Here is a 14,107-nt window from a genome sequence, read left to right as displayed (position 1 = left end):
CAATGTGGTTAACTCTTAAATGCCCTCTGAACAAGGGTTCAGACTCTGAACAAATGCTGACCTAGCCAGTGACGCCCACATCCCATGAACAAATCATTTTTTAAAAATTACATGTTCTAGTAAAAACATTGTCTTCTGAATGGGCCAAAGCAATAATTAAAATCATTTGTCGCAACAAAGAACATAATCCAGCAGGTCATCACCCAGGGTGCTTTGGTACTTAAATAGCCAATGGCTGGTTGCAAAGAGGCATTAACAATGGGCAGACCACCAAGGAATGAAGCAGCAAATAAGACAAGCCTGAAAAATAGGAGGCACAAAATAAATTGTGCACAACCATAACTGACCTAAAAACAGAAAATGCTGGAAATACTTAGCAAATCAGATAGCATCTGCAGATGACCTTTAATCATAAATCAGATATCTCTTGGGGCCCCACAGAGCTACATTAATTGCCCACACTATTGGGCCAGGGGCGGGCGACCCACCCAATGCCCCACTGCTCAGAAAATCATGGTGGGGGTGGGGTGGGTGAGCCAGAGGCAGGTACCCCCCCTGATGGCACAGAACCCTAATTTGTAGGTCCACCCACCTGCTTTCCTGCCCACGGGTGGCCTGTAAAATTCAGTCCCAGGAATGGAAACTCTAGCACAACTTCCCTTAGCAAGTATGTAAAAACACCAATTCTGAGTCGGTGGATTAATTAGAGCTGTTTTCCAATGAATTTAGGGGGATGATCAGCAGTGCTTTAATGTTCTATGAATGCCAATTCACCCAATTATGAACATTAAGTGCCGAATATTAGCGGGGTGGGGGGAGAGGGGGGAAGGTCCAGATGGTTTGCCCGCAACCCTGGAAACAAAGTTGGCTTTGAGCTGACCCCTTCGTGCCTACCCGCCCTACAACCAGAAAGCACTGTGGGTGGGCTAAACAGGGCCGCTGTGGGACTTCTGCCCCTTCGTGGGGAGAAAGACCTGCCCTCAGGAGCTGCCAGACAATCCGATTGGCTGGAAGCTCTATTGGTCCCAGAAGCACCACGTGTACATTGATGGGAGCTGCCGGGACTTCCTCCAGGAAGTAGAAGGCCTGGCCAGGGATGGTGGGTTTAAGGCAGTAGGCAGGTCGTAGAAAGGTCGGGGGGGGTTGGGGGATTTATCTTAAGGGGTCACACCCCCGATCTGCAAAAGGCAACCCTGAAGGTAGAAACCCCCACTCCCTTCCCACCCTTTGTAGATTGTGCTGCCCACACCCGCCCAATGACCCACACCAACTGTTTTATGACATGGGCAGCATATTATCGTGGTCAATTGACTTGATAGTGAGCCTAAATGGCCTTTGATTATCTACTTAAATATGCAAATAGTTGTTTGGAAGTACAGAACTTGAGTGTTGTAGGAAAAAGACACACGTTGTCGAAGATTCGACCACGTGTCTTTTTACAGGAATATTTAAATATGGCAGGCAGGGGTTCCCCAAATTCGCACCCCCCCCACCCCCCACCAACACACCATATTATGGGGGTGAGCTTGAGGGCGGGTGGGAAGGTGGTGGCTTGGGCACCTGTTCCATTTTACATGCCCCCCCACTGAAAGCAAGTCCGGTGCAGACCTGTAAAATGTAGCCCTATTTCAAACTTTGTGAGAGCATTATTTCTTAGTCACATAGGAATTGCACCACCATTGTTTAAGGTGCAAAATCTTATCAGTGGACCAACCTTCTTCACAGCTTTCACCTTGATAGCCAGGAACACAGATACAATGCCCTGCGACGCATGTGCCATGGCCATGGCAGGTTGGATCAATACACTGATCTCCTGGTACATCACATTCTGGCCCCTTCCAGTCACCGTGGCACAAGCAGTGACCTTTTTCATATTGACCATTCGCACTGCAGAGGACAGGGCAGGAGTCTGAAAATGGGTAAAAATAATATTAATACCAACAGAGGCCTTTTAAGTTCACTCTTGCGTGTTTCACATTTTCTGCATTATGCAGGCAGTTTGCTGAATGTTAACAGTGTTATAATATATGTTGAATGTTTCATTTTGTTCAGATAATGCTAATATCCCTTTAGCATTTGATCATTAATGGACACTATCTCCATAATGATCCAATAAAAATGATATAAGAATGCATAGTGACACACCAGAGTGTTATCACAGGCCTTGCACCTGCCTATGTTGAGGGAGGTCAAAGAGGCAACACTTTTTCTCATTTTTAAAATTAATTTTCTCCCTTAATTTACTACAAACAATTCTGTGTCAGTTTGCAGTTCCAGTAGAACTGGCCGCCTGTCAAGAACCTCACCCAAGTGACTGTTATCCATCAATAAATTTAGGCTCTGACTTCTTGAGGCCAATGGTAAGACTCTGGATGAGATCAAGTAACTGAACAAAGACCTGGGATCAACCCTAGGATTGGTCTGGTCTATATGGCTTAGCTGCTCACAGCCTTAACTAACTTAGCTCCAGGAGAGTCTAGCCCTAAGCATTTTATGCTGAATAATGAACGAGGAAAACTGAATATACTGCCTATCCCAAAAAAAGAGAAGACAGGTCACAGGGATCACTATAACACTGCCAATTAGCTCAAAATCCAAACTACAAGGGAAGCATGTAATTGAATATGTTCACTTAAATTGAGCATGTTCACTTTGAGACACATCAGCAGTTCTCTCTTTGGTATATGAAGTCAATTATTTGGAAATCAAACTTGGTTCCATGCCAACAGTTTGCTCACCTCTGTGAACCAAGGACAACAACATACAATTAAGAAAATTCTCTGGAGTAAAGTGCTTTGGTGTCCCCCTAAGGATAAACAATGAATCAGAGTCCAAATTCAAAATGATCTCAGTTGAGCAAGTTCAGGTGAAACACTGAATCAGTGAATTTGGCCCATATTCCATATTGTGCTTGGGTTGAAATTCCCCCTTTTTAAAAAAATAAGATGGTTTGTATGCAGAGAGACGGGGGCGGGGGTTGGGGTGGGGGGGGGGCTGGATTTCCCCCTCCCATATCAGCCCGGGCTTGAGTTGGGAATGGGTAAAACGAGGCCTGTGGGGCTGGAATTTCAAACCTACCCCTCCAATCCCAACCAATGCCATCTTCCCTTACTTGGGAAATGTGTTAGGCTGCGACCTCACACGCACCATCCTGTGACATCAGGGTCACCATCATAAAAGCCTAGGGGAAATTTGAGTTTTATCCTTCATACTATTTTCGTCATGATGAGAGGGGTTTGGTAGCCTGAGGGAACTACACCAGGTAAGTCAGTTTGTGAACCCTGGGGAGTGGGGGGTGTTGTTGAAGAGTTGGGGACCTTGTGACCGGTAAATTTAAGTGTACTTGCCAATGCCCCATCAATTCCCACATATTGGGCAGAATTTTGCTGTTGGCGAGCAGGGGGCGAGGTCCGCTCGCCGACGCGTAAAATGATGCGCGGTGACATTGGGGGGAACCTCCGACGTCATCCCGGCCCATTTAAATTTTCAGGAAGGCGGGGGCACAGCAAAATCAGCTGTGTGCCTGCCGACCTGTCAATGGCCAATTGAAGCCATTGACAGGATCATTTAAACAATTAAAGGACCTGCCCGTCCAACCTTAAGGTTGGCGGGCAGGCCAGGAGCCCTGGCGGGCAATAGAAAAAACATGAAACCTCATCCACTGGCGGGATGAGGTTTCATGCAGGGTTTTAAACAGTTTAATAAAGTTTTACTGTAATTTATGAACATGTCCCATCTCATGTTTAAGGCGCAAACCACATGTCACATGAGGGGGACATGTTAAGGATTTTTTTTCTATTTTTAATCTTTTTCAAAGTGTCAGTGATCTCCCTGAGGCAGCACTTAGCCTCAGGGAGATGTGCGCTCTTCCATGCGCCTGCGCGAAAGAATGCACTCTCGCTTTTGGGGAATCCCCCCCCACCCCTCCCGCACAGGAAGCACATAGCGCTTCCAGCCTGACATCACACTGGCCGAACCTTAATTGGCTCACCCCCGTAAAATGGCGGTGGGGCCCGCTTTTCCGGCAGGGATTGGCTCCCCGCCCGCCAGAGATTGGGTCGGGCCCGCCCGCCCACCCAACAGGCATAAAATTCTGCCCATTATCTCCATGTCCCCTCATGTTCCCTCCATACCCCCTCCTCCCCCATGACCCATCCATACCCCACCCATTACCCCCATTCCACTTCCTTTCCCCTAAGCATCCTCCATGCCCACACAGTATTCATTAAGTTCAGAAACAATAAGCCATATAACAAGTCTTTGAAATGCTCCTTAAACTGACAAAATAACCAAACAGGCTTTGAAAATCTCCTTTGCAAAAAAAAACTGCCACTCTTACTACCTCATAAAAGTGTCAATCGACCACAGCCGTTCATTGTTTCAATAAATAAAGCTTTAATCCTCTAAACACCTTTTAATCTTGTCCAAATTAACAAACAGGGGTTGAAAAATCACATTAAGGAAAGAATAAAATAAAACAAGCTGTAAACAACCACATCAAAGAAAGATAAAGTTATTACAACCTCAAAAAGTGTTAAACAAAGCTGGCACTCCCCTTCTAGCATTGTCAACATTGCCTGCAGGGCTGAGTCCATTAATCAGCCTTATAGCTCAGTTAAGCATTCATAATGAGACCATCTTGCAACTGTATCACCAGAAGCAGCTTGAACAGATGGCCAGACATTTGTTTTCTAGATGATCTCATCAGGAGTGCTTGGCTGAGCTCCCAAGGATGACTAATTGACTCAGCTCAGCAGGGCTCTGTCTACACAGCTTGAAAGGGAGTGCTAGATTTGTTTGATTGACAGCTTTATGACATTGTAATAATTATTCTTTCTTTGATGCGAGTTTTCAATGTCTGCTTGTTTATTTGGAGAAGATTAAGAGGCTTATGGAAGTTTAAAGCTTCATTAATTGAGATTATGAATGGCTGTGGTTGATTGACACTTTTATCAGGTTGTAAAATGAGCTTTTCAAAGCCCCCGCTTATTGTGTCAGTTTCACAAGCATTTAAAAGGTTTCCCAGAACTGTCAATGGCTTATTGATTCTGTACATAGTGGATACTGGGAGAGTGGGTGTGGAAGATGCATGGGGGGCATGAAAGGTATATAGGGGTTATGGAAAAGGTAGGGGTCTTGAACGGGCATGGAAATGGCATTGTGAATATAAGGGGGTATGGAGGGGATATCGCAGATATGAGGGGGCATGGGGAAAGAGTGGGAATTGAGGGGCTGAGGTAGAAGGCCTAACAGCCATGTGCAGGGCAGGGATGAAGTTTCAGTGAACTGAGGCAAGCTTTCTAACTGCCTGCCTCGCCACCCACATGCCTCCATTGCCACCTTGGGCCTGGTGACATTCCTGACTGCAGCCCAACCCTGATTCTAGGAGACCAAAAACTTGTGGGAGTTCCCTGACTTTCAGAAATTGGGAATGCAATGTCAGGAAATAGCCACACTTGTGGTTCCTGCCTGTAAGGGGAAAATCTGGCCTGAAGGGTGCGATTTTACGGGTATTCCTTTTGGATGTTCAGTGGGGGGATGCAATGCACTGTAGTGCACATTAAAGGACACAGTGGTATCTTCTGAACACCCCTGTTACAACTTCTCTTTAGAAAGTTCATGGAACCAATCATTGTAGAGTCACAACAGTCGCAGTCTAGCAACTTAGCAACCACCTCCAGTTACGCTCAATAAACAGAACCAAGAGAATAGAATGAACCAATGGTGAAAAAAATTGTAACTTGTAACCTTCACAATGACAGGAAAAGCAATTCCACGCACAGCATAGATTCTCAGGTCTCCTGCTACCTTTTGACAAAGTTCAATAACTGGTTCCCTGGTGAATTTAAAGCTGCGTAAAATATTTCTTCTTTTGTTCAGACAGCTTCGTCCTGCAGTCCTTTCTTACAAAGGACTTTTTCCTGAAAGCCCTGCACCTGTGTTGCCTGAATTTTGTGTTTACCTTCTCCTGATTTGAAAGAATGTTATTAGCCTCAATAGGAGCACAAGTCATGCTGCTACCATCCTATTGCAACAAGTTGGTTCAATTATCATGAGCTCTGAGCCAGATGTAAATACAACATGCGCGCAGGTATTTATACATTTTGAAAATATAACTTGCATACTTTAACTGGATCTACTGATCTTTCCACATAGGAATCTTAATTATTATCTTCACCGTTATTTCTAACACTCTGTCAAAAACCGATAACCTCCATCCAAAATAGATGATTGATTCAATGTGTGTAGTAGTCTTATTTTTGGGTGTGATTAGACTTTTGAAGCGTCAGCAACTCATAGAAAGTCAGCCTTAAATGTCTATCTTCACGTATATATTCTAATTTTAACAAGTTTGGTTTAAGTTTCTGCATCATCATGGTGCAATTGCTGGTATTAGGGTTAGCTTTCCACTTTATATACCAGTGTGACCAATTCAGTATATGTAGCCTCAGTAATGTGCATTTATTTTTGTTCATGTGATAGGAGCGATGCTGGCACAGTCGCATAAATTGCCAGCTCTAGTTACCCTGACATATTATTCCCCAATCTATCTTCAAGTTGATATAGCTGCTGCGTAGGTTGATAAATAATGACTGCATAGTACAATACATTCATGTTTGCTCAACAGCTTGCCACAATTGGCTTTACCTCGTGCACAGTCAGGCCCAAGAAATCCTGGAAAACAGTGACAGTGGCCAGAGATACATTCCCCATTCCCATTGCAATTGGTAGAACATTCATCCATCGATTCTACAAGTAATGACAACATTTGGGTAAATACTTAGTAAATAACTTTGTTCATGAATCCAATTTCTTATTCTATTAGAAACAAGATTTAACAGTGATGAATACATCTGTGGTATGTGCCTGCTACCATAATGCCCCAACAACAGAGTGCATTTAATCTGGGGCTGAGCAAGACAAATCTTCAAAAGGATTTATTTTCTGGATGTCTGGATGCCCAGGACTGGTGATACGTTACAGTTTTGAAAACAACACTCTCTTCTACAATTTTTCAGCCCACACCAAATTTATTTCCCAAAAGAAAAGAAAGAAAACCTCAGATAGCCCACCCACCAACTAATGATCTTACACTCTTCTCATTTCTTCTCTTTTCCTATTCTTTACAGTTATCAGAACAATAGGAAATGTTAGACAGAAACTCAGTCTAACACCACAATTGATCCCTGCATTGCCCCTCCTGATCCCCCCACAATTACCCAACTACCCCCCGAACCAACCCGACTATCCCCCCAATCAACCAAGTGTTGCCTGACCTGACCCAACTCTACTATCCCCCCGTCAATCACCCAACTAACCCCTTATCCGACCTGACTATCCCTTCCTGATCAACAAACTACCCCTGACCTGACCCAACCGGACTATCCCCCACCCCAATCAACCAACTACCCCCTGACCTGACCCAACCAGACTATCCCCCACCCCAATCAACCAACTACCCCCTGACCTGACCCAACCGGACTATCCCCCACCCCAATCAACCAACTACCCCCTGACCTGACCCAACCGGACTATCCCCCACCCCAATCAACCAACTACCCCCTGACCTGACCCTACCTGACTATTCCCCCGCCAGTCACCCAACTACCCACTGACATGACCTGATTATTCCCGCGATCAACTAACTACTCCCCTATCTGAACGACTATCTCCCCGCCCCGATCAACCAACTACCCTCGACCCGACACGACCTGACTATCCCCTGCCCAAGCACCCAACTACCCCCTGACCTGACCTGACTATCCCCCCCGATCAATCAACCATCCCCAACTTGACCAACCCCTGCCAATCACCCGACTACCATCCGACCTGACTAGCCCCCCGTTCAACCGACTACCCCCAATCTGACCATCCCCCTGCCAATCACCCAACCAACCCCTGACCCGACCAAAATATCCCCCCGCTAATCACCCAACTACTCCCTGACCCAACCCGACTAACCCCCCCATCATCCGACTAACCTCCAACTACCCGATACCCAGCCCGACTTGACCCGACAACCCTGACCACCTGACTATCCCGACGAGCCCCCCGACCCAACTACCCCCCGACCACCCGAATAATCCCCGGCCAGACCTGACAACCCCTCAACCCGACGACTCACTCACCCACCCATGCACCCTACCCACCTACCTGCTCATTCACTCTCTCACTCACTCATCCATTTACTAACATTCAAAGGCTGGGCTTACCATATGGCAGCTGGTGCTGTGAAAAAGAGGCATGTTTCCCTGACTCCACTCCGACAGAGTTCCCCACGGAACACTGCACTTTGCATTTCAACAGATAGGATCGGAAGATCCCAGAAGAAAGGCGCAGCAGCGTCGGCTCAGGGGAATCTTCATTCGCAGCAGCAATCTGCTCAACATTGCTGCTGCTCAGAAGATTCAGACCATCCTGGATATCTCTTGGGTCAAAAAAGGACACATGGTAAAATAAAAACCAAAATGGCTAAATGATGATGCCTAAAGATAAATGTTACCAGCTATAAGCCAACAATTCTTGAGACCAGGTCTTGCATTAAGGGCAGCGGATAAATAGAAAAGTTGATAGAGGTATTGTTAGCATCCTTTTCAGCTTTGTTAGGAGTCAGAGGCAACAAGGTCATTGAATAATTTTGTTGGCTCGCAAGGGATGGTTGAGATTTTAAAATGAAGCTTTGCATTCCATGACCAGAGGTGATATTGAATAACCTGCCCTGTTCTTTGGAAGCAATTTAAAACTAAATGTGCAGAGATGGCCTTGGCCAGGATTTAGGGTTGAAAGCAGATTGGGTAGTTGGGTTAACTAACGCTCACCAGAGATGTTGAAATAAGAGTGTGTTGACTCATGTGACAAATTACAGCTCAGAGGTTCAGGATTATTTTGGGCTTTTGTGTTTCTAGCTAGCGCTTTGGTTTTCTTGAGTTTTAGTATTTTGGTTGAACTCTCTTTATTGACATTGGACTATTTATCATCAGGACTCCTTCATGTAAGAAGGAAAAGGGAGTCAACGCAAAGATGTCATGATGATCAGGCTGCCCAGGTGATACTCTGAGCCTACCTACCTGCATATGCACCCTAATATCTGCAGCAATAGGTAGCAAACCTCACTATGATAGACATTGCTAGTATGACCTCCTCCTCTCAATGATGGCTGTGCCAGGAGGCTTCCTGGTGGCAACATATTGAGAAAAGATTAACTGTCTAACCATTATGCTGTAAGGTTCCTCTTCCAGCATGAGCTATTGCATGAAAGAAGGCATGCCAAGGCTAATCAGAAGCCAGCACTGCCTGTTTGATCTCACCTGCCAAGTGGCCACTAACCATTTCTGCACACCTTGGCAAATACACTTGAGAATAATGGCAGTAATCTGCTTCTCAGGAGTCTGGAGCTTCAGAAACAATAACAACTTGTATTCATATAGCACTTCTAACATAGAAAAGTGTCCCAAGCTGCTTCACTGAGTGTTACAAAAAATATTGACGCTGAGCCACATATTAAGACAGGTAATCAAAAGCTTGATCAAAGAGGTAGGTTTTAAGGACCGTTCTAAAAAGGAAAGAGGAATGGAGGATGGAGAAGTTTAGGGAGGCTATTCCAGATTTTAGAACCTCGGCAATTGAAGGCATGACTGTAAATGGTGGAATGATTAAAATCGGGATGCTCAAGAGGCCAGAATTGGGGACTGGTGCAAGATAGGACGAGAGGTCATCCAAAGCTCAGCTGCCCAAGTTTACGAAGGGCAGATTGTGGAGGCCAGCCAGGAGTGCATTGGAATAGTCAAATTTAGAAGTAACAAAGGCATGGATGAGGGTTTCAGCAGCAGATGAGCTGAGGTGGGGTGACCCAGACCTCCCTGTCGCTTGCCATTTTAACACTCCACCCTGTTCTCTTGCCCACATGTCTGTCCTTGGCTTGCTGCATTGTTCCAGTGGAGCTCAACGCAAACTGGAGGAACAGCACTTCATCTTCCGACTAGGCACTTTACAGCCTTCTGGACTGAATATTGAGTTCAACAACTTTAGATCTTGAACTCCCTCCTCCATCCCCACCCCCTTTCCGTTTCTTCCCCCTCCCTTTTGTTTTTTTCCAATAATTTATATAGATTTTTCTTTTCCCACCTATTTCCATTACTTTTAAATGTATTCTACCCATGGTTTATTTCACCCCACCCCCACTAGAGCTACCTTGCTTGTCCTGCTCTCCACTCTTAATTAGCACATTCTTTTAGATAATATCACCACCTTCAACACCTCTTTGTTCTTTTGTCTGTGACATCTTTTGGTTATCTCCTCCTATCACTGCTTTCTTGTCCCAACAACAACCCCCCCCTTCTTCCCCCCTCCCCCCTTAAACCAGCTTATATTTCACCCCTTTCCTATTTCTACTTAGTTCTGTTGAAGGGTCATGAGGACTCGAAACGTCAACTTTGCTCTTCTCCGCCGATGCTGCCAGACCTGCTGAGTTTTTTCAGATATTTCTGTTTTTGTTGAGGTGGGGTGGAGTTGGACGATGTTACAGAGGTGAAAATAAGTGGTCTTATTAATGGTGTGGATATGCAGTTGGATGCTCATCTTGGGATCAAACATAACACCAAGGCTGTGATCAGTCTTGTTTGAGTTCAGACAGTTGCTGGGGAGAGGCTGTTTAGTCAGTGGATAGAAAATAGAGTTCATGGAGGGGATTGAAAACAATGGCTTAGGTCCTTCCAATATTTAATGGGAGGATATCTCTGTTTACCCATTGATAGATGATGGACAAGCAGTGTGACAAGTAAGAGATAGTGCAGGGATTGAGAGAGTTATGAATGAAGTATGGTGGGGTGTCATCAGCATACATGTGGAAACTGATGCTGGCCTAGATTTTGCAGTCAGTGGCAGGAGACTTGCCACTGAACTGAAAGTTAAGTCTCATCGAGAGATTTAGTGATCTCTCTGGTGGAAGTTTCACCTTTACTGCCTTGCAGTGGTACTCAACTGATTGCAGTGTCCTTTACTGAGGATTTCCCCAGAGTGGAGCTGGAGTGATGTCATCAAGCTGCCAAGCAGCAAATCACATGAAAGTATTTTCACAGACATACAAACAGGAAACAAAAAGCATAAAAATAAAGCCGCTTAAAAAAAATTACACAGAAAAAATTAAAGTTTGGGACATACAAATGGGGTGAAGGTAGAAGATAAAATATTCTGAAAAAGACTTTAAAAAATTTTTAGTTAAAAAAAGTCTGTTAATTAATCAATTAATCATTTAAAAGCACTCCATGAATGTAATATTAATTTTAGAGCCAGTTCTGTTCATCTAATTTTATTAATCATTGGCATTAAAAACCCAGTTGCATCTGATTGAAAAAGGTGAACTTTCTGAAAGGGTTTCTAATAGCGATATGTGAGTTTTGGGGGTAGTGGGGATTGGGGTGGTGGGTGTGTGTGAAGAGGGAGGGGGTGGGGAAGGTTGAAATTCTCATTGATTTCAATGATTGCCAGCTTTTGGGTGTCCACAGCACAGCCTATGGTGGAGCCCGGAATGACAGACCGTAACCAAAGGATTCTTGCACTAATCTGCGCATACCCAACAAGCTGAAGTTACAATCAGTTTCGGAGGGGTAATGATGGCAAATGATGGCAACTCACCATCGACACCATCCACCTGCAAAATCTGGCTCACTATGTTTACAGACGATGTCAGTGAGGACTGAATCTAGATAGAAAATAGGAGGGACCAATGATAGACTCTTGGGCACACAGAGGCAACAGGAGGAGAAACCATTGAGGTGATACTCTGGATAGTTAAGAACGGAACCAGGTGAGAGCAGACGCATCCAGCTGGATGGCAGTGAAGGCACTGGAGGAAGATGGTGTGTGTTCAATCATGTCAAAGTCTGCAGGCAGGTCAAGAAGTAAAAGAAATAAGATAGCTAACCTTTGTTACAATCACAGGACATAATTTGCGACTTTGATAGGCACTGCTTTGGTACTGCGGCAGGGGTGGAAACCTGATCTGAGGGATTCAAACATGGAGTTCTATGATAGATGGACATGGATTTGGAAGGTAATAATACCTCCAAGGACTTTGGAGATGAAAGGGAGATTGAAGATGGGATAGGAGTTTGCAACAACAGAGGGATCAAGGGTAGGTTATTTTGAGGGGAGGGGAAGGAGTACAGTACCTGAGAACAGAGTGCCATTAACAATATCAGCTAACATATAAGTTAGAAGGGGAAATTCGGTAGTTAGCAGTTTAGTGGGAATAGGGTCCAGAGAGCAGGGGATGAGTCTCGTGGACAAGACAAACTCAGAAGGTGGTAAGAGGCGAGTGGGGGAGAAACTAGAAAAAGTTTGGGTTAAGGCAGAAGGAAACATTAAAGAAAGATGCAGAGCACTACCATCTTTGCAAGGATATCAGCGGTTATCATAGAGTTTGCACGTGTGCAGGCACGGTAAGGTTACTAGTGGCCTGAGAAAATTGACTGCACTTTCATACTGCTGTGCTGACCTACGTGGACAGTGTGGTGCAGTGTCAATGGATGTCAGCAACTCTGCAAAAGGAAGTCAGGTGCTGGGCTGCACTGTCTCTTTCTCTTCATCCTGGCTTGACACTTATAAATCCCACCAGCCACCTCCTTCATTCTTGGCAAAGGTTACTAATGCTATGAGATCCCTTTTTAATGCTCTTCACAAGCTTTCAAAATTTTTGCCGCCTTCTTTATGACACTCCATTTTAATTGATCCCATCTTTTTAACTTGACTTACATACATTTTCATCTACTGCCTCTGTTGAACCAGCAGAGTTTACATTTTGAATAGTGAATCGTTATGCAAATGAGATGAGACACACAAAAAGCATGTTATTGGTAATCGGGATTCTGCCAGGTCTTAAAAGCAGTGCAAACACTAAAATAGTTTTACAGCTAAAGATGACATTCACACCACCCTCCCCTCCCCCCCAGCATCCCTCCATTCCCTCCCTCTGGGAGAGATGTGAGTTGATGGTAAATGCAGTTTGCACTATTTCAGGGCGCAGACAGCTTGATAGGGGGATTGGCCAGAATTCTACCATGGAGGTTGAAGTCTTGAGTTGGGGCTGAAAGCGGGAGCTGACCCTACTTCAGCCAGTGGCAGGACCCAAGGAAGCATAGTCCCAGCGATGGCCAATTAAGTGACCACTGCTGGGGCTGCCATTCCAATTAAGGATGGTTGCCCACCCAGTTGCCGGCTCAGTAAGAGGGATGGTAGCTCAGCAGCGCCACTGCTAACAGTGACCATTGTTGCAGCAGCACCTGCAAGGAGAGGATACCTCCCTGGCCGAGGTAGGAAGGCCCTGGTGTTTGGGGGTTGGGACTGTGGTCTTTAAGCATTGGTGGCACTGTTGCCAGGGGGGTGACCATTGCTGCCCTTTGCCCTTTCATGATTTTACTGGACAGTCTCCCTATGTGCAATGCCACTCCCACCCCCCTCTCCCCCAACATGAGCAAAATGCCCAAAGAGGCAGGATGAGGCCCTTAATTGGTTACTTAAGTGGTTCAATTGGGTTACCAGTGGGCAACTCATCTGCCATCTTTCCCACCACTGACAAAAAGGCTTGGTGGTGGGAGGGCATTAGGCATGCCACCCGTTGCCTTCCTGCGACATTTTGCCTGTCCTTAGTCATATGCTGTTAATGCAGCTCATTATTAAAGGGAGTTTCACTAATTTCTCATTCCTAATTCCTTGTTTTCTTATTCTTGGCACAAAGTCTGTTAGAACCTTCTGGTATAGAATAGCCAGGTAGGGTCTGCATAGACCTCTAACTGCAATACTGTTCCAGAAAAATAGATCCAAGATCTAAGTTGGTGGAAGAAGCTCACAGGCAGACTGGACATTTTCCACCATCATAAATCCAAATTGTAAGCATCAACGTTAATGTGTAGGCTGTACCATTCAGTTTTTTATATAGAGTTTATTTTATAGAGCTTTTTAATATAAATGATTCTGTTCAAATGATACTTTATCATTTATCAGTTGTTCCCAAATTTTGTACTTTAAAACGCCTCCCACCCAACCCCATCAATATTGCTACATTCCCAAGGATCTTTTATTAACATGCTTCCAGGGACTCCCTCCAAAT

At 45.0% G+C, this 14,107-nt stretch overlaps 1 protein-coding gene across 1 annotated transcript in view; it reads right to left on the bottom strand.

Moving 5' to 3' along the window:
* The window catches only part of tenm1 (teneurin transmembrane protein 1), a 1,283,715-nt gene that overhangs the window by 239,710 nt on the left and 1,029,898 nt on the right, over positions 1–14,107 (bottom strand). The window contains exons 9-10 of the mRNA XM_078547452.1: positions 6,649–6,750; positions 1,715–1,909 (exon numbers count right to left, since the gene is read on the bottom strand). Of these exons, the coding sequence (XP_078403578.1) occupies positions 1,715–1,909; positions 6,649–6,750 (297 nt within the window). The remainder of the gene's footprint in view (positions 1–1,714; positions 1,910–6,648; positions 6,751–14,107) is intronic.

The sequence above is a fragment of the Cetorhinus maximus genome, chromosome 8, assembly GCF_964194155.1.
Source record: "Cetorhinus maximus chromosome 8, sCetMax3.hap1.1, whole genome shotgun sequence".
NCBI lineage: Eukaryota > Metazoa > Chordata > Chondrichthyes > Lamniformes > Cetorhinidae > Cetorhinus > Cetorhinus maximus.
This window is presented reverse-complemented; position numbering and strand designations above follow the sequence as displayed.